Source organism: Ursus maritimus, unplaced genomic scaffold (genome assembly GCF_017311325.1).
Source record: "Ursus maritimus isolate PB19 unplaced genomic scaffold, ASM1731132v1 scaffold_25, whole genome shotgun sequence".
Taxonomy (NCBI): domain Eukaryota; kingdom Metazoa; phylum Chordata; class Mammalia; order Carnivora; family Ursidae; genus Ursus; species Ursus maritimus.
The window spans coordinates 30085314-30110790 of record NW_024425008.1 but is presented as its reverse complement, the minus strand read 5'-3'; the positions used below and the strand labels follow the sequence as shown (position 1 = coordinate 30110790).

The following is a 25477-nucleotide window of genomic DNA, read 5'->3' as shown; positions in this document are numbered from 1 at the left end:
GACAGCAACCCTTGCATTTTTATCAGGCCTTCTGATGTTTCCCAGGGCTACAGGACAGCCCATTAGAGAGCCAGGTGCTGGAAGGTGAATAAGATTCTTTGACCAGCTGTGGCTGGACTGCCAGAGGGTCCTAGGCCTCTATAAAGGTACAGGGATGACTTTATATATGAATTTTTCTCGACTTCTTTCTGGTAGTATTGTTTTAAATATTTCTGAAGAACAAACTTAAAGTATAACATATATATGTTTTATGTATATTATATACACACACATACATATGTAAATATGCACAAAATTCTTAAGAGTTCGTTTTGTAATAATAATCATAAAGCTTTACATTTGTCCTGAGGATTAAGATAAACACTGAAAATGAGATGTAAACAGCACAACTGCTGTTAGAGCCGCCAGTCATATAAATGTTTACCATGTGAAATCATCTTTATGGGTGAGCAAGTTGAGAAAGGCCCATGAGGGAGTGGCACGGCACGGAAGGGGGAGTCAGAGGCTAAGTGGGGGGAGGTGCCCACGCAGAAGGTGGCCAGGTGGGGGCTGTCTGAGCCCTGGTGGGCTGTCCACGGTGGGGGTAGGGGAGCCTGAGGGATCCTTCCCTATCTATGGCCTCTCGGGACAGCCTGTTCTATGTTGAGCGCCAGCACTGACTCACTGCTGGGTGGTCCATGCAAAGAGTGATACAGAATCCTTTATACAAACTGCCCAGTCTCAATATCTCGGTTGGTCAATTGCAGGGATTACCGGGCAATATTACAGTGACCATCTGTTCACATATGGGCACGCCGGCCTCCAATACTCTACTAAGTAGAGATCATTAGCCTTTTACATGAAGGAAAGGTATAATTTCTCAATCCAACGTACTTGAACAGATCCAGAGAGGACCTGGCTCAGAGATATCACCAAATGCTGGGGAATCAAGACTTCCTACCTCGAGAGATCCCAAAGAGCTGCATCAGGGCTACATACTAATGAGCATTTGCCCTCGGTGGCCTTTCAGTACCTGTACCTTCAGATCCTTTCATAACACTCCTCTGAAGGGGCAGTATGAGGTTAACTCCCTGCCCCCTGCCCCTGCCGCCGCCGCCGCCACCCCCAGCCCACCCCCAGCCAACCGCAGCCTCCTACTGGGACTTGCTTAAAAACTGGAAGGGCCTTATGGTAATTCCTCTTGGAATTGCATTATAGGTGAAAGGAAGTGGGTAACCATGCTTCCAACACAATCTGGGCCCAATGTCAGTGTCAAGGACAAAGCAATCTCCAGAATGTCCAGGGCCATTGGGGAGACGTGGCCCAGCATTGTTAAATGCTCCTCAAATTGTTCACTCTGGAGCAGGAACTAAAAGACTCAAACATACTCTTTCTTCCTCAGACTAGGGGGGCAATATAATTGGCCAAGCCTGGGGGGTCCTAGAACAGAGTAGGTAATCCACAACAAATGCCAGTAAGTGAGTTAGAGTTAGATTTCCATGGCAACCCATCAACCTCAGGCTTCCAAGGAAAAAACCATGATCTAGCCCATTTTTCTTACAGTCCAAAGACCTTAAATTCAAACATCTGTTGACAAAGACATAGGGCCTGTCTCAGTTAAGTGATATAATCAGTCCTCATTAGCCTTCTCCCCACTCTCTTGAAAAGCATAAAGAAAATTACCTTTGGCACAAGGAGGCTTTTAAGCCAAGCTCTTCACAGCATGCCCCAAATTGAGTATCTAGTTAAAGCATATAATTGTAAAAAAGAAAGAAGTATGCTAGATAAGTTGACACGGGATCTCTAAATGTAGCTGAAAGGACTACTACTGTCTTCAAAGGTAAGACGTCTTTCTTAGATCAGTCTTCCAAGGAGAGAACGATGTAGTACGGGAGACAGGAAAGTGAATCACTAAGAAATTATCCCCTCTCAGGTTTCTATCGCTGAAATTCCCCTCAGACCATCATGTAGCCTCTTCTAAATTCTCTCCCGAATTTCTTCGTGATTTCAGTCTCTCAGCCCCTTCTTACATCTTAGCCCATCACTCACTTGCCTTTGTGTGCAGTCTGGAGCTTTGCTGGGTTGTTTTAAGTATAATGGCCATACAATGGTACATTAGCTTCAAAGTTAACCTTTCCATATCATGCTTATTACGTATGATTATGTATATATTATAATAAGTTTTTAAAATCTTAGATCCATGCCTTCCGTACATTACTTATGTACATGGACAAATTGCCTTTATAAAAAAAAACAAAAACACCTGGCCTTCTAACTCATCATTCTATATTACCCCTTCCTTCTTTCAAGTTCTCGTGAACTTTGCCTTCCCTGCCTAGTCTTCGCTATTTCCTGGACTCTTCACCTGCAAATTGGTTTTTGTCTTCATGGTACACTCCTGAAAAAAACGCCTAATTCCAAATCCAAAGCCTTTCTACAATTCCTCATCTTACCTGTCTCGCTGAAAAATTCTCGTCTTGGTTTCTGGGACATGAAATTCTCCAGTTTTCCCATCTAGTCTACACAGAGCACTGAATTTCATCCTCCTAATGCAGATCTGACAGGTTTGCCTTAAAAATCTTTAAAGATTATTCACAGCCTACAAAGTTAAACACCGTAGCTTCATGTTCCAGGCGTCCCACTACTAGCTTTCCTGGCCTTTACACCACTGCTCTCCTAAATACTCGGTTTACGCCAGCCACAATGGCTTCCTTGCTGTTCCTCAAACATTACAGTGTTTACTACCTTGTTACTTCTCCTGTTCTAGTTTCCTATTTTCCAAGTTGAGCCACTTTTCAAGGCCCAGCTCAAATGTCACCTCCTGCATGAAAGTAAACTAAATGTGCGTGCCATCTTGCACTTCTTAAGTATCTGTGAAGGATTAGCAAAACTTCTGCTCTATGGCCAAATTTGACCTTGGGTTGACTTTCTAGCTCTATTCTTAAGAAAAAATATGGTGGAATATATTACTAGACAAGATCGTTGATGGTAAAATGTCCTCTGATCATTAATACTAAAAGTGAGTGAAAACTACAAATTCCTGGTGGGTGGGTGGAACTTTGTGCTTCTCTGAATACTGTGACTTATAACTGGGGCAGGTCTCTTGGTGACCTAGAAGCTAAGTCTATGGAGTTCTGACAAGAGATGGTGGCTCCTGTTGGTACACAAGGCTTCTAGGCCAGTGCAGCTCTTGCACCTGAGCTATTGTTTGTGTGTGCAGAGAACGATTTTTGGATTACTGCGTGAACTGCCATGAGGACGACTCCGATGGAAGAGAAACACTCCATAATGCTGGGCTGACAAGCTGTTTTGTGTCCCGTATGCTTTTGATTAAACTGGTGACAAATGAGACCTATTCAGGTCTTATGAATCTAAAAAGCTTCTTTTGACAGGCACCGGAGAGTCTTTATCTAGCTCACAGCTATTCGTTTTGTGGGGGCTCCCTACTCTCCTCAAGATCTGAGATTAAGACCATGTCTTTTTCGGCAGTAAAATCTTTTGTGGTTATGCTGTGTTATCTGGGTGAGGGACTTGAACAGTCTGAACCTATTTTCTCACCATTAATAGAGGAACAATTACTTCCAATCTCAAAGGGCTGCTGTGCGGATTAAGTAAGATGTATGTAAATGTTTCCTAAGCAGGAAATAAACGATATGCCTAAGTGGTATAATGTTAGGAGCTTTACACCAACACACAGATTAATAGTCTTTCTTCTAAATGTATCTGTACAAATGTTAATGAAATTTATGTAACAGTTCATTTATTTCTGCCGATTTTCATTCTTGATCTTTGAAAAATTAGTAAAAACAAGTATGATTAAGGAAGGGCCAAACTCATACGAGTATGATGTCATACTAAGAACTGCCCTGTCCTCTTTCTAACCCTGTCTAGTCTGCTGCTGGAAGGAAAACAGGCTTCCAGCATTCCCAACGCAAACGACAGAAGATACATAACTTGTCCAAACAATGCCCAAGGTGTTTAGTAAGGTGCTGCAAATATTTTAAGCCCAAAAACTGCTAGTGAAGTGAGACAGTTAAAATCCCCCCTTTACACTCCTGTAACCTCTTAGATCAAATGCTGAGAGAGAAGAAACATTGTCGAGAAATATCTTAGAAATGCTCAGGATATAACACAAGATGGATAAGAGAACCAAGAATTTTGTAATTTGTAGGTTTCACTTGCAGGTAGCAGTGTAAAATATCATTGTATGAACAGAAATCAGACCTGTTTTACTTGTGGTTGGGGAAAGGCCACACAATCAATACACCAACTCCTTAACAACAGGGGAATGGTGGCTACAGCGTGGCCAAACCACTGAAGGTTTTATCACAGACTTCACCTCCACAATGAAAGGTACTTCTGCTCCTTTTCTGTGTGATGCTGGACATTTATATCTTAACCCTTATATATATATATTATTATAAGCCACATTTATTCTTCCTTAAGCCTTATAAAATATGATCTGAAACACTGCTCCCTTCCCCTTTGCTCTCACCACCCAACATCTAGGACCCAGATGTTTTCCACTTTCCTTAGAAAATCATATTTTCCTTTCTAAGCCCAATATTAGAAACTGTATTGTATCTGAGTATCAAGGGGTCGCATTCCCCCCAGATGTGCTCTAGAATATTTTTCAAAAATTGAAGACAAGATCCCATCTGTTATAGAAATAAAATGATGCTGGCAGGACAGACCAAATGAAAAGCAACACAATCTTACTTTTGGATCTATTCCTCTTTCACTGAGAACATTTTAGCTTTAAAATCTAGCTGATTCAGTGAAATATTAACTACAGCTATACTTAACTTAATAAGGCACCCTAATTTTATTTTTTAAAAGATTTTATTTATTTGAGAGAGAGAGAGACCATAAGCAGGGGGGAGGAGCAGAGGGAGAGGGAGAAGTAGACTCCCTGCTGAACAGGTAGCCCGATGCGGGGCTTGATCCCAGGACCCCGGGATCATGACCTGAGGCGAAGGCAGACACTTAACCGACTGAGCCACCCGGGCACCCCAAGGCACCCTAATTTTAATGATCCTTTGATACAGTGATGACAGTCCATTAATAGAATAACTATTCCACACACGAAGTGAGCAAATGTAACTACTAACTCAGAATCTCATTCTGCGTAAAAATAGGAAGAATAGTTAAGGCTCTAATGTGGGAGTAGGCCAGGGACATGGGGAAAGCTGGTCACAAGCCTCCAAAAAACCTGCCCACCTTAGAGTGTAGAAAGATCCTGGCTGTTGGTGAAGTGTGCGAACGGCACAATCAGGGAACGCGTGCACACTTGGGATGACTGGAGGTACAGTACAGTGTATGTTCGAGTCACAGTGTGATCAACACTCTTTCCATTAAAAGCAAGATTATCTTGTCCTTTTCTGTGGTCTTTCCGTCACCCTTAGAGCTTTCATACAGGAGTAGCAAACCATGTTCAACTGCTGAAGGCTCGGAGAAGGGCACTCCCAGAAAGAGTACAGGACCAAAACTAAGGAACTAAGCTGGCTGCTGCTGCAGAAAATGTCACCAGAAAAATCTTTCATAACGTTTGCATCAATAGCAAGTACAAACCTTAGAGCTACAATCAAGATTCATTTACAAGGCTGGGAAAATGAGGTAAAAGCTTGTTAGCCTCACATAAACCACAGTGAAATGTATTCAACACATACATAAGCTTTCTTTGAATTTTGTGTGGTAGCCTACCGGTTTTGAAACTGATAATGCTTTGTAAGAAAATTCAATGTTCAGAGACCAGGAAAAAAAATCACTCAAGGGGAAAATATAACTAAAGAACATTTATTCCTTTTTCACTAAGACTTTATCTTGAGGACATAACTGAACTGTCACCACCCCCCCCACCCCAACCTGAAGAAGGGTTAGTACAGTGAATGTTATAAAGCAGGTATGAACAGTTTGAAGGACTGGAACCAACATCAACCGACAACTTCCATCTAAATTACCATAAAAATGTTTAAGTAAAAAAAAAAAAGGGGGGGAAGGAAGCAATGGGGGTTTCAGATTGAACAAGATCCTCACATTTCATCTAATACATTCAATCCTGGCTAGAGTATACCAAAATGGAAACAGGATTACTATAATACAAAACTCCTACTACAGCACGCTGTACACACCTGTGTTCCAAGCCCACCCCCATCCCCCTACTGCTTCCAACTCAACTATTTCCCGGCCTGTTGGGCCTGCCGACGGAGGAGCACGTAGATCTTCTCTTTAATCCAGTCTTTGTTATAGGGCTGGTATGTCTGGGTATCAGCTCGGTAACTGAGGAACAGAAAGGTAGAAGCAAGGTTATAATGGTCGATCGCTATCGTGTTTTTCAAACCCTGAATTGTAACTGCCCAATGATGGCACTGGTGTACATGTTTATACATGAACTTAATGAAAACATAAAAGAGCTGCTTACATTACCATTGGATTTTAAGCGATAGGAACTTTAGACCAAGTACAATCTTATAGCAGAAAAAGAAACCAACGTCTAGAAATCTTAAGTTAAATGCTCAAGGTGTTACACACTTACTTCTTGGCAAAGTATGACCAGAAACCATGTGTTCTTTCCCCTAGTTATATGGTTTCTTTAGTAATTAAAATATAAAACCAAACACTGGTACAAACTTGAGATTTGCTAAATTTATTTAGAATTAACTAAAAAATCCTTAAAAAAAAAACCATGTTACTACCACAAAGATTTCTGCCCCGTACAGTGTTAAAGAAATCTTTTAGCCTATATTTCAGGATTTGCGCCTTTTTTTTTTTTAAGATTTTATTTATTTCTTTGAGAGAGAGCGAGTGCTGGGGCGGGGGGGCAGAGGGAGGAGAAGAGACTCCCCGGTGAGCACGGAGCCCAACACGGGGCTCGATGCCAGGGCCCTGGGATCACGACCTAAGCCGAGGGCAGACACTTAACTGACTGAAGCACCTGGGTGCCCTAGGATTTGCTTTTTAAAATAAATCACGCTAGAGGGGCGCCTGGGTGGCACAGCGGTAAAGCGTCTGCCTTCGGCTCAGGGCGTGATCCCGGCGTTCTGGGATCGAGCCCTACATCAGGCTCCTCCACTATGAGCCTGCTTCTTCTTCTCCCATTCCCCCTGCTTGTGTTCCCTCTCTCGCTGGCTGTCTCTATCTCTGTCGAATAAATAAATAAAATCTTTAAAAAAAAAAAAAATCATGCTAGAGGCTGGTAGAGAATTACTGGAAGATGTAACAAGCTTCAAAATGGCTCCAATCAGAAGAGGAGGGTCAGGACAGCAAGGACCGGCGGCATTAGCAATGAGACTCCAGTGGGACTCCAGGCGTCTGAGACCAAGGTATCACTGAATAGCCAACCACTCAACATATCTTTAGAAGACTCAATAGTACAAACATTCCAGGCGACCTACCACTGAAATCTCGTTGGTTAAGCAATAAAATCATTTTTGGGGTAAAATACTAAGGTTAGAGTATAAAAAAAGCAGACAATAAGTAACCAGAGATTGCACAAATACAATTCACTTCAGTGTTTTAAAGCCACGTGCAACACGTGGTAGAAACACTACATGGCATCCAAGAGAGACAAAGATGCACTTTGCCTAAAAAAAAAAAAATAATAAAAACCTTAGGGATACTTTAGAAAGATAAAATATCTAATTTATCAATTGAGTACTTACCTGGATCAACTCACTTAATCCTTACTACAACCCTGCGAGTAGATACCATTTTTTTTAAAGATTTTATTTATTTCACAGAAAGAGCACACAAGCAGGGTGAGAGGCAGGCAGAGGGAGAGGGACAAACAGAGTCCACACTAAGCATGGAGCCCAACGCAGGGCTCAATCCCAAGACCCTGAGATCATGACCTGAGACAAAATCAAGAGTCCGATGCTTAACCAACTAAGCCACCCAGGCACCCCAACAAAACTTTCGTGCTCTCACGCGTGCTCTCTCTCAAATAAAATCTTTAAAAACAACAACAAAAAAAACCCATTAAAAAAAAAACCACACAAAACTTTCTTATTAACATACTTCATTAAAGACCAGACCCGAATCACTGGAATGTTTTGAGTTAGCAAAGTAAAACTCGAATATTCCGAGAAAATACAAGTGTTCAACAGGAATCTTTGGTGAAACAGCAAGTCCGGGCCTGGCCCCGGTCATAATCCAGGAGTCACAGGAAGTGCCTGTGAGTAGGACATATAAATTTTTCAGAAACATATTTACTTCTAGGACAGTATCTGGCATATCATATTCAAGCACCTGATGACTGAAGATCATCTCATTATAAGGTACTCTCATTTTCCTTTGTCATGAAAACAGAATCATCTTAGTTTTAACCCAAAGCCAATTGCTTTAGGACAAAGACTTTGAGGGAAAACACACACAGACAAACAAAAGCAAAAAACAAACAACTTTGGTTTAAGAAACCCAGATCAACACTTTGAACTTCACAGAATTCTCTCTGCATACTAATTATGCATACTCTGCCATCTTAGCAAAATTCTCAAGCTTTTCCTGTGCCTTTACCGTTATGTTGCCAAATTAACTTATGAGCCATATGTAGATGAAATATTACTACACAGTAGTCAAAATGCAAAGATCAGGGGCGCCTGGGTGGCACAGCGGTTAAGCGTCTGCCTTCGGCTCAGGGCGTGATCCCGGCGTTCTGGGATCGAGCCCCACATCAGGCTCCTCCGCTGTGAGCCTGCTTCTTCCTCTCCCACTCCCCCTGCTTGTGTTCCCTCTCTCTCTGTCAAATAAATAAATAAAATCTTAAAAAAAAAAAAAAATGCAAAGATCAGTGTCAGGCATAGAGTGAGCTCCCAATACCATAAATCACCTCAAACACCTGGATAAACAACAGAAAAATACACCTTAGAAGACATGGTGGCTCATACTTACACAAGGCAGCTGAGGTCTGCCAGATCGTCAATAAAATCAAACAACTGACTGATATCGTATGTGATAGAGGGGCTGTTGGGATTCATTCTCTTCAGATGTTCTTCATACATTTTACAAACGCCTAAGAGAGGAGAAAAACCAAGATCTTACAATTGTATAAACTTTAGATATGAATAGCATATATATAACATATATATAGCAATGCCATAATACTTTAATTTTTTTAAGGATTTAATTTTTAAAACTAATCTCTACATCCAATGTGAGGCTTGAGCCTAGAACCCTGAGATCGAAAGTCACGTGCTCCACTGACTGAGCCAGTCAGGCAGCCCCACAGTATTTTATTTTTATAAAGTTGGTCTGTGGAAAAAAACAGTAAGTTGGTCACTTTTTGTTTTAACGTTTGTCACTAGCAAATTTCTTTTAATTTTATATATCCGCCAGAATGTTAAGTATTTTATGCCTTAAAAATAAAATAAAATGATTACTTCAAGTCACCAGGTAGGTCAAAAACAACTTTAAAGACTTGTCATACAAGAGTTCAAACAAGTGATGACAGTGTGGGTCTTACCAGGTTTTTCAATAAACAAATATTCCTAAAGCCTCAGAAAAACACCACATTTGGGAATAATGGATGACAAATAGAGGCTTCTTCTATCCTGCTTTCAAATTTTGATACAATGCAAAAACAAAACTGGCACGGAGAAAGAGATTGTCATAAAATATCTTAAAAGGCTGGACTCTGGATTCAGAGGCTTGAATTCTAGTTCTGTCCTTTACTAATGACGCCATCCCCAGAACCCTACTTGTCAAATGGTAAGGACAACAATATTCTTGATGGAGCTATGGTGAAGGTTATGTGAAATTATGCGTATAAAAGCATTAGCACCGGTAAGAGCATGTAAGCACTCAAATGTAAGTCATCAAAAGACAATAAAACGAACAAAATCACTGATAGCAAGCACACATTAACATAATTATCTAAAGAGCACATTATTTTTTATTCATTGACCTACTCCTCTTTTCCCACACAATGGAAACATAACCTTTTCTGTCCACTCCCACTGTCAAATGCTTTTAATGCCGCTATGATGAATGAACAAGTGAGTAAACATCATCTGGGAAAGCATGTCCTATCCTCTACACTCAGGTCCTTCCTGTAACTCTAAATTCGTAAATTTCCCAATAGAAAGTAATATTCAAAAAAGAAAAAAGAAGTAAGTAATATTCAACTACAGATCTATGAAAAGCTGAGTTAGGGTTTTTGACTGGTACTGATACATCACAATGTGATCAGAGAGTATCACTCATGAGTTATTGAACAGAAAGGTCAAAGTAGAAAGGCAACAAAAATCAGGAAAATGTATTCACCATGTATCTTAAAAAGGCACTGACCCACTGCTACCATCATACTTAAAGGTGAAAGACTGGATACTTTCCCACTCAGAGTATTCCTGTAGAACACTAGACTATCTACTCTTGTCATCTGTAGTCAACATTTTACTGGAGGTTCTGGCCAGGGTGATTTGACAAGACAAAGAAACAACAGGCATTCAGACTAGAAAAAAAAGAAGTGCAACTATCTCTCTGCACAGAGGACACCATCTTGTATACAGAACATTCTAAGGAAACCACACACACACGCACGTACAAAACCATTAGAACTAATAAATGACTGCCGCAGAATTGCAGGATATGAGTTAATACACAAAATTCAACTGCATTTCTATACCCCAACAATAAACAATCTGAAATTAACAGCTCCATGTACTACAGCATCAAAAATTAACATTCTTAGGAATTAATTTAATTAAAAAAAAAAAAGCATAGAACGTACACTGAAAACTACAAAATGTCACTGAAAGTAAAGATTTAAATAAATGAAAGATCTCATGTTCATGATCAGAAGACTTAATATTAAAATGGTAATGCTCCCCAGGGGCACCTGGGTGGCTCAGACAGTTAAGCAACCAACTCCTGATTTTGGCTCAGGTTATGATCTCAGGGTCCTGAGATCTGAGCCCCTCATTAGGCTCCCAGCTCAGTGGGGAGTCTGCTTCCCCACTCCCGCTCATGCTCTCTCTTTCGCAAATAAATAAATCTTTAAAAAAAAGATGGTAATGACCCCCAAAATGATCTGTAAATTCAATGAAATCCCTATCAAAAATCCAACCTAGTTTTGTAGAAATTGACAAGCTGATCTTAAATTTGATACGAAAATACAAGAGGCCCAGGATAACCCAAAAGATCTTGAAAAAGAACAAAGCTGGAAGACTCACACTTACCAATTCCAAAACTTACTACGAAACTACACCAATAAAGACAGTGTGGTACTGCTTCTACATCAGTATGGCTATACAGATCAACGGAATAGAAAAGAGGATCCACAGACAAACCCTCACATTTATGGTCAATTGCTTTTTGACCAGGATACAAAGACAAAACTTGATGAAGAAAGAACAGTCTTTCCAACAAATGGTGCTAGGACAACTGGAGAGTCACAAACGAAAGAATAAAGTTGGGCCCACACTTCACATCATAAGTGGCCAGAGACCTAAATGTAAGAGCCCAAACTATAACACACTTGGAAGAAAATACAGGCACAAATTTTCATGACTTTGAACAAGGCAATGGATTCTCAGATATGGCACCAAAACCATGAGAAGAAAAAAATAAACCGGAGTTCATCAAAACTTAAACCTTTTGTGCTTCAAAGGGCACTATCAAGAAAGTGAAAAGACAAGCCACAGACTGGGAGAAAATCTCTGCAAAACATGTATCTGATAAAGGACAAGCATCCAAAATATACAAAGAACTCCTAAAACTCAACAATTAAAAAAAACCACCTCAATTAAAAAGTGGGCAAGGGATCCGAACAGATACCTCACCAAGGAAGATATACAGGTGACAAATAAGCATGATGAAAAGATACTCAACATCATGTCGTTGGAAAACTACAAACTAAAACGAGATATCGCTATGTACCTGTTAGGATGACAGAAATCCAAAACACGGACAGCACCAAATGCTGCGAAGGATGTGCAGCAACAGGAATTCCCATTCATTGCTGGTGAGAATGCAAAACGGTACGGCCACATCTGAAGACAGTTTGTCAGCTTTTTACAAAGCTAAACACGATCTTACATATGATGCAACAATCACAGTCCTTAGTATTTACCCAAAGGGGCTGAAAACAGGTCCACACAGAAACCTGCACTCAAATGTTTATAGCAGCCTTATCGGAACTGCCAATACCCGGAAGCAATTCTTCAGCAGGCAAATGGATAACCAAACTGCAGTATATCCAAATGATGGATTACTCAGCAATAAAAAGAAATGAGGTATCAGGCCATGGAAAGATATTGAAGACTCTTAAAAGCACACTCTTTTGGGGGCGCCTGGGTGGCTCAATCAGTGAAATTTCTGACTTCGGAGATCTCTGCTCAGCAGGGAGTCTGCCTGTCTCTCTCCCTCTGCCCCTCCCCCTCCTTGTGCTCTCTCAAATAAATAAATAAAATCTTTAAAAAACAAACAAAAAAACACCGTTTTGTGAAAGTACCAACCTGAAAAAGCCATATACTGTATAATTTCAGCTACATGAGATTTTTGAAAAGGTGATGCTATGGAGACATTAAAAAGATCAGTGGTTGCCAGCAGCTTGGGGCGAGAACAGGTGAAGCACTAGAGATTCTTAGGGCAGTAAATGGTAGATACCTGTCATTATATAAGCCAAACTCCTAAAATGGCCAAAGCAAAGACTGAACTCTAATGTAAACTATGGGCTTTAGTCAATAATAATGTATCAGTATTGGTTCTACAATGGTAACTAATGTATCACACTAATACAGGATGTAAGTAGCAGGGGAAACTGGAAGGACAGGGTAGGGAAGAAGGGGCGTGCTGGAATTCTCTGTACTTTTCAATCAATTCTCCTGTAAACCTACGACTACTCTAAAAACACTAAATCTATTAATTAAAAAGACATGGAAGAACCTCAAATGCATATTGCTGAGTGAAACAAGCGAGTCTGAAAGGGCTACATATGGTAATGATTCCAACTCTATGACATTCTGGAAAAGGCAAAACTATGGAGGTGACAGTAAGACCAATAGTTGTCGGGGCAAAGGGTGAAGTGGGGAGGAGGAATGAACAGGTGGAGCACACGGATTTTTAGGTAAGTGAAAACTATTCTGTATGATACTATACCAATGGATATATGATGTTATATATTTGGTAAAACCCACAGAACTGTACAACACAAAGAATGAGGCCAATATAAGCTTTAATTAATAATAATAGATTTTAGTTAATAGTAGACTTTAGTTAGTAATAATGTATCAACATATCAATACTGGGTTCATTGTGGCACCTGAGTGGCTCAGCTGGTTAAGCATCTTGCCTTCGGCTTAGGTCATGATCTCAGGGTCCTGGGATCAAGCCCTGCATCCGGCTCCCTCCTCAGCAGGGAGTCTGCTTCTCCCTCTACACCACCCCCCACTTGTGCCTGTATGCGCTCATGCGCTCTTTCTCTCTCAAATAATTAATCCTTAAAATACAAAACAAAACAAAAAAACTGGGTTCATCAACTGTAACAGACGTACCACACCAATGTAAGGTGTTATTAATGGGGAAACCTTGGAGGTACGGAAAGGAAGTACACGGGAACTCGTGTATTTTCTGTTCAGTTTTTCTGTAAACCTTAAACTGCTCTAGAAATAAAGTGTATTAATTAAAAAGAAAAAGTTAGGCCTTACTAAAATCAGCAGAGGTTGGCAGAGTACTGCAGAATCAAAGACCAAACGTGATAACCCAGGTAAGGCACTAACGTGCCAATGCAGCACGTGCACAAAGTCTACCCTAACAGTCAGCAGAGGAAGGGTCCTGAAATGAGGGAAGAAGAAGAGCTGCTCTTCTTTTAAAGAGAACCTGCAATCGGAAAGGCATGGTGCCAACTACCTAGAAGACGTCTCTAATTATTACCAGTAGTTTTTCCCCACAGATCTACCCATTGTTGGCTTTACAAGGACAGACTCTAAGGCTAACCCAGTTAGCTTTGGATGATCAACAAATTCAGAGACATGCCCAGCAGCAAAAACAGTGAATGTAAAATCTTTGTAGGAAGAAGTGAAGAATCGATAATTTGCTAAAAAGGGTGCAAGATGTGCACAACTGGTTTACTTGATATAATGATTAAATGTAAGGATGAATCCAATTTGTGATGATCCAATCTACGTGCTCTCATCTAATGGTTTACTGAGTAAAGACACATTAAGGGCTAACAGTTCCCTTCAGGGTGGTGTCAGCTTATCAAATGCACAATAAATTATACTTATTTGGTTCCATTTGCCTTTATTCTCTGAGCTAATTTTTATTTCCTAACACTCTGATGGAGTGTAACCAAACCTCAACAGCTTTTAATGTTTATTTGTTCAATGAGCAGACTGCAGACTAATAGGTTCTGAAGGTATCCCTAGAGCCTGTCTTAACTCTATAGTGCTTGAGTTTAACCAGAATACACAAGGAATAACTGTAAGATATTTACATAACAAATAATGGACTATCAACATAACAAAGGGAGGCATCAGAGAGTCATTCATTGTAACCATGAGCTGGATAAAAAAAATACTTGCAGAACGATAATATATATAATCAATGTTTCAATATTCAATAAATATGCTCCTTAATGTCTTCCTTCCCTGCTCAAATTTATTATTCAAGAAATGTGGAGGAAAAACAAGCCCAGTTCCTAAAAGAGACATGTTCTAATAGTGAAGGTCAAGAAAACAAAAACAGAAACTCTTGATTAGTGTTTAAACTCACCTTCCATGCATTCATTCACAGATTCATAGTCAGCGTAAGTTCTGCCTTCTGGCCTCTTGGTAGGCTGTACCAGCAAAATGGTGTGAGACTGTAGGGGGAAAGTGATTTCAACATAAGTTTCTAACTCATATTTGAGAAATTCATAGTGAGAGAAAATCCCCAGTCATGACACAATGATCACTGGTTATTAAAACACTATTAATTAGGGTGCTCATCCTACATTTATGTCTTTGTGCAAGCATGGTGTCAGAACGTGGGCAGACAGCTTCTCTGTAAAGTCTCTGTAAGGTCTTCCAGTCCTTAAGGGCTGCTTTCTCCAACTTGTATTTACTGCCTGTAAGCATTCCAGCATAAGCTACCTTGTACTGTTTTTTTCTTTCCCATCTTCCTCCCCAACTAGATCTTAAACCCACTTTGATTTTCTATCTCCACTGGTCACTTTCTATCTCTAGCCCTATTAAGTCCCTTAATAAAAAACTCCTATGTAGGCTGATAAAAAGAAGAAAAAGGGAAACACTATTAATGACTATAAGCACTGGATCTGATTTATGTTTTTTTCCAACCTTAGCATAACAGTGGAGTCACAACTTATCCAGGGCTTAGACTCTAACGTGAAGGCAGAAGATAAATGGGCAGTATAAAATTAATATATAGTTAACATTACCCTAGAAAAACCATTAACTATTCACCCAGTAGATGACTCACCTTCAGAGGCTACGCTGTCTCAAAACCACATATTTTTAAACACTAGAATCACACGAAATAGTGAGATGATCACACCGTGACAACTGTGAATATGCCTAAAGAACAGCAAATAGACTTAACATCTTCCACTTCATCATGCTCAGTGGGGGGCATGTTTTTGTTAGTGGGTCTATTTCACAGTTTTTCACTCTCTGCACTTTTACAATTTGGGCTTGAAGGGTCCTCCTTATAGAGGTAGTCCTGTGCACTGCAGGACATTTAGAAGCATCCCTGGCCTATTCCCACTAAATACTAGTAGCACTTGAACCCCTGCCCCCTCCTGGGCAAAACTGTGATAATCAAAAATGTGTCCAGACTATTGGTCTATTGAAATTATGGCCCCTTCCAATCTTTTGCCAAGTGTGTAAGGTCGATTAATTAAATATAAGTATGATGCAACCTCACGGTAAACTCAACCCTCAAACTAATCCCATTCTTCTCTTTTACTGTGCTACTGTCCAAAAAGATCGTTTATGACAGGTCTCCCAAACTGTTTTGAAATCATTAGACTTTTCAACCATCAAGATATTGGAACTGAATAGTTGAGGTCTAGAGTTTCTGAATAAGCACCAAAAAACCCCAATACTCTGAACACTATATAAAAAGCAAAGAAATTGCTCACATTCCTCCCTCCCCATCAAGAACTAATCCATTCTGATAAAAAGTTTGAGAGGATCTGAGATAAAAATAGATGTTGGTGACAAGAGATTAAGGGTAATTCTTACCTATAACGACCTGAACAGTCAAGGCCTTTGTTAAATAGGCATTATAAACCAGAGAAAGCATTTTATTAGTTATTTGTTATACAGAATTTTTTCTAAGTCACCTACTCAAAAAACAGCAGTTTCGATGGGTCATATGTTGACAAAATAATTTTATAGAAACCACACTAGAAGTCCTGCAGTAGGGCTCACTCTGTACATTACCCACACCAGTTGCTACTATATTAATTGTTCTCATTCCAATGCAAATTAAGGGACTAATTTACTTGATAGAATAAAGATATGGAAATGGCTATTCAGTACACTACTTTTTACATCTAGTCTTAAAATGAACCTCTGACAAACCTCACTATTTTCAATACTTACTACCCAAAGATGAGGATTAAAAACTAAGAACAAAAAATGACTAAATTTACAAATCTGTAATCGAAACGAGTATTATTTTTAAGTGGCAGTGCTTTCCTATTAACATTTTAAGATCATAAAACTTCGCAAATCAGTTTTGATCACTTTCTTCTTACTAGGGGTATTTTCAAAGCCGTTTGGTTTTATTAAAAAACAAATATATATGCAAAATATAAGTACATATAGGCAAATACATACATACTTAAATTTCTCACCAACAGAAAAATAAAATTGCAAAACCTAAATCAGGAAAAGGTATGCAAAATTACCTTAATAAAATCCTTATTCTTTCTGATTACCAGGCACAAGTGAATCACTTTAATGAATAGTTAATCTTGCCTTACTAACTTTTTAAGTCTCACACACATGAATTCTAAGAATCATTCTACTGCTACAGAAGAATACATACGATTTGCCCATTAGCTTCAAATGCTTCTCCCAAACTACCAAAAACCCCACAAAAACCCACACCTAAAGCTTTTATCTTTAATAAAGCAAAAGTATTTAAGACTACTGAACCAATAATTGTGTTATATACAAAATCTAATTTTTAATGCTACTTGGACGCAGAAGGAATTATCACTGGTATTTGCCTAACGAGAGTGGGTTATTAATTGCTCTCACTTCCTCACATTTTAATCTAAGCATTGTAACACAATACCAAATAGCGACATAAAAGGCAGAGAAAGAAGGAAACTCAGAGGTAAAAAGACTTGTCCAAGGTCACGTTGCTAGTTATGACAAAACAAGAACTGGAAACCCAGTCTTCCAATTCTTAGTCCCCTCTGGGAAACCTTTTGGGTCAAACACTGAAACATCTCAATTCAGAAAAGTACAACCTCAAAAAGTTCCTTGCTAACAACAGCTGCGTAACTTGTTAACAGTAACTGCAGCAATCAGAAAACGAAAGCTGAAGTATGGAAGTAACCATGATTCCTCGTAATCCCTGTGGAGCATCTCCTTTTCGGTGGAATAAAATAAGAAATACAAACAAAATACCCACTCACTCCACTACCACCCCGATCAGATTCGAAGGAAGCTGGACCCTCAGCTGAGCCTATCTTTTCAGCTTTCGGTCCCAAGAGAATGAGTACGAACAGGATTGAGGGCTGGGAGAAACGCCAGATCAGGCATCTGGGGTCTTGGGAAAGAGAAAAGATGTTATACGTATATTTAAAGACAGAGCACAGCAAAACAAAAGAGAATAGTTGAGAAAGCACACTACAAAGCGAAGACGACCCCTCCCGGCCCACACGCTGGGTGCAGCACACTGAATCTGTCAGCTTTGGAAAGAGGTTTGTCAGACATCCCTCGGCCATTGTTCCTACACTGGGCCAGAGAGTCTGGAGGGAAAGAGCCCTCTGCCAAGCAGCAACTGGGAGAAAGCGCATCCTCCACACCGCACGCCTCGCGGAAGCCCGCAAGCGGGCGCGCAAACGCAGGGCGGACCCGGGCTCCGGGGCCTAGTGCCAGGCCAAGCGTCTCCGCGGCGGGAAGGGGAAGGGTCCAGTAACAAGCTGGTGGGCCGGGGAGCTGCAAGCTCGCGCTGGATGGGCTGGGGAAAAGATGTACAGGGCTGGGATCGCCCCGGAGGCCGGGGGATCGGGGAGCCGCTGAGGCCTTTCTCACCATCGCGCCAAAGTCTCTCGCTGCAGCCGCTACCGACACCGCCGCCGCACACGAGCTTAGCCGCAACGCCGCCAACAGCCAATCCCCGCGAGAGGAGCCGCCGGAAGTCGTCAGAAACGCACCGCGAAAGAGCCTTTTGGACCATGGAGGCGCACACATTTCCGGCAGCTAGAGCGGATACTGACTCTGTCTCAGCCATCTTGAATAAGGGCGATGCGATACACAGGGAATTGCTGCGGAACTTGCAAAATATCATTTCTTCTCAAGACATAATCTTCCATACTCTCGTTATCAGGCATATGGCTACAGTGAACACAAAGATAGACTCTGACAACCAGATATCTTTCATTAGCCCTACTCAAAAATGGCGGTAGCATAAGAATCCCGGGCCATAGGTCGGTTGTAACCCGGAAGTACTCTTCTAAAGGAGGGGGCGGTGAAGCAATCCGGAAGTGGATGTAATGAAGAGGTGCCACTTGGCGGCCATGGCAGCTGTAGTATCGGTGGCTCCGGGTCAAGGCCCAGCGGAGTGGAGTAATATGGACAGCATCGGGTATAGAGCAGAGACAGCTTCGTATCAGCTTCGCTGCTGAACCCCTGAGCCCATCGTTAGAGACCTGCAGGACTCCTTCCCCATTCTAGACTCGGAGGAGAGTTTGCCGAGACTGGTGGGCTGGTCCCAGCCTGGGGGGTACTGCCCCAGGGACGTAGGGGCGCCGGGAGAACGAACAAGTTTGCTTGTGTTTTCCTCCTTTTCCTGCTGCCACCTGGGACGTTGTAGAGGGAGTGTGCCCATTGTGCCACAGTTCCGAAGACTGAAGAAATCGCTCTTTCGCATACCTTTTAACTGTTAACCGTAGGGAATCCAGTGACTGGCATCTGAAAACGCAGGGGCTGGGACCTCAGATTGCTAAAAGGTCTCTCTGGTGCTAATATCAGCAAAAAGGGGCTATTTCCAGGTGCGTTCCAGAGAAAGGGGTTTCCTGAACACATCTTCTGGTGGGGAGGACGAAAGAACTGGAAAGTCCACTTGTTCTCTTGGAATCACCACACGCGTTTAAGAACCTAAGGACCCTTTGAAGCCACTGAAAATTTGTAGTCTGGTGGCGGTGGGTAAATAAAGGACAGAATGGATGATTTCATTTCCATTAGTCTGCTGTCTCTGGCTATGTTGGTGGGATGTTACGTGGCTGGAATCGTTCCCTTGGCTGTTAATTTCTCTGAGGTAAGAAATTCTCAATTTTCTGTCAGCTGTCAGGATGGCTGCTAGGAAATAGAGACAGTTGTAAAGGGAAGTTGCTTGACCAATTAATCTCAGAGCTAAAGGTCTTACTAAGGAAGGCTATCTTTAAAAGATACATAGCATTTCATAATAGAAACAAACCTCGTTTTAAGCACTAGAGTTCTTAACTTGGGGTGGATGGATCCACTGGAGATCCTGGGGTACTCTGAATCTTGTGAAATTGCATACAAAAATTTTGGGCTCTGTGCGTTTTCCTGGAAAGAGGCATCATAACATTATTTTGATTCCTAGAGGTTCCAAGGAATTGAGGTTCCAGATTGCTATCAAGAAACATAAATGGAGAATATCATTTGTCCGTATGCATAGAAATCAGTATAACTCCTCTTTTTGAGAAAATGAAGCATAGTTTTTTGGTGGAAAGTAGTTTTTTTGGATTAGAATCCAAAAAAGTTATCTGGTGATTTGAATTTTTTGTATTAGAATGAAGATAAAGAAAAAAACTAAATTAAATTAGATTGTTAGTTAACTCACATTTCCTTTTAAAGAAAGAGGGCATTGGAATGGATATTTGAAGTTGTTTCAAATCTTTGCTTAGAAATGAATTTTTTGTTAATATGTTTTGACATTTGGGTTAATTTGTTCATTTGTCATTACTTGAACAAACATTAACCAGTGGGGAAGAAAGATGAAAGCATTGTTCAATGAAAATGCAGATAAGTTCTTCATAAAGAGTTCACAGCATGCACAGTGCTCAAAAGATTTAGGGAGAAAAACTACTACATTTGAAAGGAACAGGTTTTCATGAGTATCTTGGGGTCCAGCAGTAAAATAGGCCCAGTTTCACCGCCAGTCCTTAAAGAACTTCATGAAAGAGCAAACTGGTAGTCATACCAAAACTAGCCCCACAGACTTACTTTGTTAGATAGCAGAGTATTTATTTTTATTATTGTTACTGATTTTTGTCTGTATTTCCTCAAGACAACAGTTGGTTAGAGCTGAGTAGCAGTAGATTGTCACAGTCCTCTTTGGCTGTGAAGCCTCCTTCACTTACTTAGGCCACCTGTCCAGTTCTTTTGAGCCTGCTTTATTCTGACATGAACCATATTTTCTTATAACTGCATTAGTCTTTAATTGACCTTATTACGGGTGACATTTGTGAGATTTAAGTTGGTTTGTATACTTAACTGATTGAGGTGACATTTATCAGAAATTATAATTAATTCAAACAAGAACTCAACAAAACTGTATTTCTGTAAAGTGCTTAGAACTTTTCCAATTTCAGTATTTTCTTGAACTATCTTGAGTGATTTTTGCAGTATGCAGGGATCTGCTATATTCTTTTTCGCTGAAAGCGAATGTGTACATGTGTGGTGTAATTAACCAAGGCATTAATAAAGATAATCAGTATGACATGTCATTTATGGCTCTTTGAATTGACAGTGGTCTTTTCCAGCTGTAGGCCTTCAAATGCTGTAAATCACATTCAAGATATCTGTTTATTACTACAGCAGCAACAGTGCATTTTGAGCTGTTAGAATAAAAATGGAAGTTATATATAACTTAGACATTTTAGAATTCAACCGATGTTTTCTGTCTTTTAGAAATTAAACATTTTTTCTAGACAGATTATATTATTATAGATTGATGTATCATGAAACTAGTGAGATCATAAATTTGTAAAAAATAAAATTCATTCACAGTTTCTACCCTTTGAAAATAGCTCCCCAAGCTCCTACATTGGCTAAACAACTTTACTTTTTAAGGAAATCTGGCTTTTCTTAAGGACTGGTGTTATTATAAATAAAGAGACTAATAAATCTAATTTATTTTGCAGTTCACTTTCGTGTATATGAAAAGATACACTCTTTATTCACGTTCTTAATCTAGCTGCTGTTTTGCCACTCAATATTTTTTTTTCCTCAGAATTTCTCAGAGCAGGGATAAAAGTTCAAAAAAACCATTAATTATGGCAGGATTAGTATTTAGAAATGAGTTAAAATTAAATAACCTGAAAATTGCGGCAGCAGTGGTGCCTACCTGCTATACCTGACCAATCAAGAGGTTTATGCGACATTGATCTGTCACTTTCTTCAACATTCCTTGCCCCCAAACCAACTTTCTTGATGCTTTTGTAACTTCTTCCTTGCTTTTTGACCTGGTGACTTTGCCTTTATGCCTAAATGATTTCTAAAACAAAGGAAGAGAAATCTCTGATTCTTTTTTTTTTTTTTTTAAAGATTTTATTTATTTATTCGACAGAGACAGAGACAGAGACAGCCAGCGAGAGAGGGAACACAAGCAGGGGGAGTGGGAGAGGAAGAAACAGGCTCATAGCGGAGGAGCCTGACGTGGGGCTCGATCCCATAACGCCGGGATCACGCCCTGAGCCGAAGGCAGACGCTTAACCGCTGCACCACCCAGGCGCCCCGAAATCTCTGATTCTTGAAAGCACTTACGAGTAACTGATTATCAAGATACTCTCTTCTTCAGCATATGGGAAGGAGGAAAACTAAACTTGTAAAGGAGGCCAAAGCATACTTACACAAAGGAAGTCCCGTGTGGTAAAGGAGTTGGAACCACTAGTTTAGCACTATCTTAGGATGTTAGATTCAGTTGGTAATGAGCAGTGTCTTTGACTCTAAAGGATAAAGCTACGTACGTAGATTGAGAATCTACAACTTAATGTTACCTAAAATTAACCCCACTTAGCAGATGATTGGTGAATGAAGTTACAACGTAACCATGACCAACGTGGTTATAGATTGATTACCTGAGGATTGTTACTTACCTAAGCATGTCTCCTCTTTGTCACAGAGCTGGTAACAGAGAGCAGGCTGTTTGCGCCAGAGCTCTAGGGCAGTGCTCCTCCAACTATCTGGTAGATGACTAGTTTAATTTCCATTGCATTGCAGACCAATATATTTATAAAAGTTAAATACTAAGAAAATGAAATGGAAAAAAAGACATACAAGATGTAAGCCCAAATGTAGTGTTATTATATTTAATAGACATACTCCCCAGTAACACATGTCTGTTACTCCTATAATTGTAGTATTCATATTCTATAAAAATTTTTGAAGGCTTTGTCTCAGTTTCATCCTTTCCTTGTTGTAGACCAGTTTGGATTATAATGCCACATTCTTCATGTGTCAAAATAGTACGGACCCATAAGTGTGCAGATGAAAGTAGTGCTGCTCTCACTTCAATAAAGAGTTCAAGGTATTAGTAATGCACTAATTTCCCAGGAACGGTCTGGGACAGGTAGTGTAGTTCAGAATCAGTGTCACTATTTGAGCAAGCTATTTAACATCAAAATCTCTTCTTTTAAATGACCTTATAGGATTGTTGTGAGGATGTAATGAATTAATATGAGCACAAGACTGAATTCTGGAACATAATAAGAACTTTAGAAAATGTTGAGGATTGTTCTCCTTACTGATTCTGAAAACTTCTTTAAGGTTTTCATTTTTAGAACTTTGTTCAAAATTATAATTTTTAAGCCTTTATTTTGGAACAGACTTCTAATAATGGGTACAGTCCTCCATCTCCCTCTCCAGTTACCAGAAACTTCTCAACAATTTGGGATCTGAAAGGTCTTGTTTGGCGGTTGGCGTTCCTATTCACAATGAATGTTCCATTTGGAGAGACCAAGTCTTCTCTAGTCTCCGTGCTTTATAGTATTTTTCTTAATATTTACCTTTCTTTTCTTCATTAATTTTCATTTTAAGCCTTGTTTTGTTTTTCATGTGTTAAAAAGTTTTGTTTTGTGTCTAACTATAATAACTGACTCATTCAATAATAGATATCTTTGGGGCTTTGAGTTACTAACAAATCAAACATTTGTGTCTGAAGAACAAAGTTGTTCAGTCAGTATGCTCTTCTCCGACAATTGGTTCTTTTTGAAGTAGATGTGACAGAGTTGCATTTTTCAGGGCTTTTGCATTCTCTGGTATATTAACATTTTATTCTCTTCCGGTAATACAAGTAGATGTTAATGTTATGCCTGTGTGGGATTTCATTTCTAAATTCAAACATTTTACACTTTGCATTCTAATTTACCCATGTCTGGAAAGCAGTCGGTAATTTTGCCTTTCCTCAGATTATTGTCTTATAAGGTTATTGTTTCATAAGTATCTTTGCTTGATAAAAGTATTTGGGTCAAATAAAATCTAGATAAAACCTGATTGAATATTTTCCTGAGAAACTTTCTTTTCCCTAGGATATTCTATGGGTAAGTGTTATTGAAACTTACCTGCTTAATAATATTAATAGTAGTTAATGCTTATTGAGCTCCTTCTGTGTAGTGCTAGGCATTGTCTTATTTAATCTTCAGGAGGAGACTGTGAGGTAGAGACTGTTAAACCTCACTTTACAAATGTGCGTACTCTGGCTCAGAGAGTATGGTAGACACTGGTAGAAATGGGATTTGAAACTAAGTCAGTTTGATTACCAATCCAAAGCACTTGACTGTTAGATGATATTTCTTTTTCTGATGAACACTGTAAAGAAGGAATGAAAATACCATGGATCTAAATTGGCAACTTAGCTCCCCAAATTAGGAATGTCTAACACCACTAACATTATCTCCATTAGCTCCCCAAATTAAAAATATCTTTAACATCACTGACGTTCTACCTTCCCCAGTATATCTCCTACCTTGTGTTTTGTCAGTGTAGCAGAATTGAAACTACAGAGGTAAACCGTCTTCAAATAGCATTGAAACCTTTAAGAAAGAATGGAGTATGTCTTAGATGTCCTTTAAAATGACACCTGCCAAGTTAGAATCTGAAGCAGTTCCCATTTTGAACTATCCAAAATTATTTTCATACTTGATGTCTTCATAGTCAAGTCAGTTCTAAATTGTGATGTTCAAGAAGTCACCTCCTTTTTGAGGGAAGAAGACCTGAAATGCTTCTGTATGTGACAGTCTCAACCTTTCCTTTAATTGTAGAAGAAGTACAACTTTGTTGAATGATAACAAGGTTTAAGATCCTCTATAGCTCAGTTTGGAATTCCAGGTAACAAGCAGTAATGCTAAGTGTAAGTACAAGTATTTCTTAAAACCTATGACAGAATTCTAGAAGTCTCAATCCTCCTCAAATACTAATACTGAATGTCTAATTTTACTGAAATAAAATAGAATAAAATAAAATAGAAATAGCTATCGGTTGCTCTGGAAATTCTTCTGCCCCAGTTATATGGATTTTTAAGTGATGAGGTCTCAGGGGTTAACTACTAGGTAAGTACATCATACTATCTTTTGCAAGCCCTATATTTCTCTGGGGGTCAGTTTTCTAATAACCAAAAAATTATACCCTGGCTTCTGCACCTTGTATGGTTCTTTCATTAATTCTTCATGCATTTGACGAAGGCAAATTGGGGAAACAGGATGGGTGCTAAAAGCAAAAAATGAAACAATGAAATGGGTTTTGTAGTGAAGCAGTTTAGCATTGTGTTTAAGAGTATAGATTGTGGGATGAACCTAAGGGTATTATGCTAAGCGAAGTAAGTTGGTCAGAGAAAGATAAATACCATATGATTTCACTCATGTGGAATTTAAGAAACAAAACATGATTATAGAGAAAGAGAAGGAAAAATAGATGAAAATAGGGAGGCAAACCATAAGAGGCACTGAACTCTAGGAAACAAACTGAGGGTTGCTGGAGGGGAGGTAGGTGGGGGAAGGGGTAATTGGTTGATGGGCATTAAGGAGGGCACTAGATGTAATGAGCACTGGGTGTTATATGCAATTGATGAATCACTAAATTCTACCCCTGAAACTAATACTACACTATATGTTAATGAAGTTGAATTGAAATACAGAAAAAAGAAGAGTATAGATTCTGGAGCTAAATTATGTAGATTCAGATTGTGGCTCTGCCATTTGCTGCCTATTGTGAGCCTGGGCAAATTACTTGAGCTTTTGTAAAGCGAACATAATAATTTCATAGGATTGTTGTGAGGATTAAATGAATTGATACATGTGAGGTGATTATAATAGAACATGCTTGGCATGGTAAGTACTTAATAAATATTAATTATTATA

At 39.7% G+C, this 25477-nt stretch overlaps 2 protein-coding genes across 2 annotated transcripts in view; one reads left to right on the top strand and one right to left on the bottom strand.

The window, feature by feature from the left end:
• Nucleotides 1-5759: 5759 nt before the first annotated feature.
• On the bottom strand, nt 5760-18362 carry ERH (ERH mRNA splicing and mitosis factor). Its single transcript, XM_008700287.2, has 4 exons — nt 18189-18362; nt 14689-14776; nt 8869-8989; nt 5760-6258 (listed from the first exon to the last, which is right to left on the bottom strand). The coding sequence occupies exons 1-4, from the start codon at nt 18345-18347 to the stop codon at nt 6156-6158; spliced, it is 471 nt and encodes a 156-aa protein (XP_008698509.1). The 5' UTR covers nt 18348-18362; the 3' UTR covers nt 5760-6155.
• A 258-nt stretch (nt 18363-18620) lies between these two features.
• Nucleotides 18621-25477, top strand: part of SLC39A9 (solute carrier family 39 member 9) — a 52601-nt gene continuing 45744 nt past the window's right edge. The window contains exon 1 of the mRNA XM_008700276.2: nt 18621-19413. Coding sequence (XP_008698498.1) covers nt 19318-19413 — 96 coding nt within the window. The 5' untranslated portion in view covers nt 18621-19317. The remainder of the gene's footprint in view (nt 19414-25477) is intronic.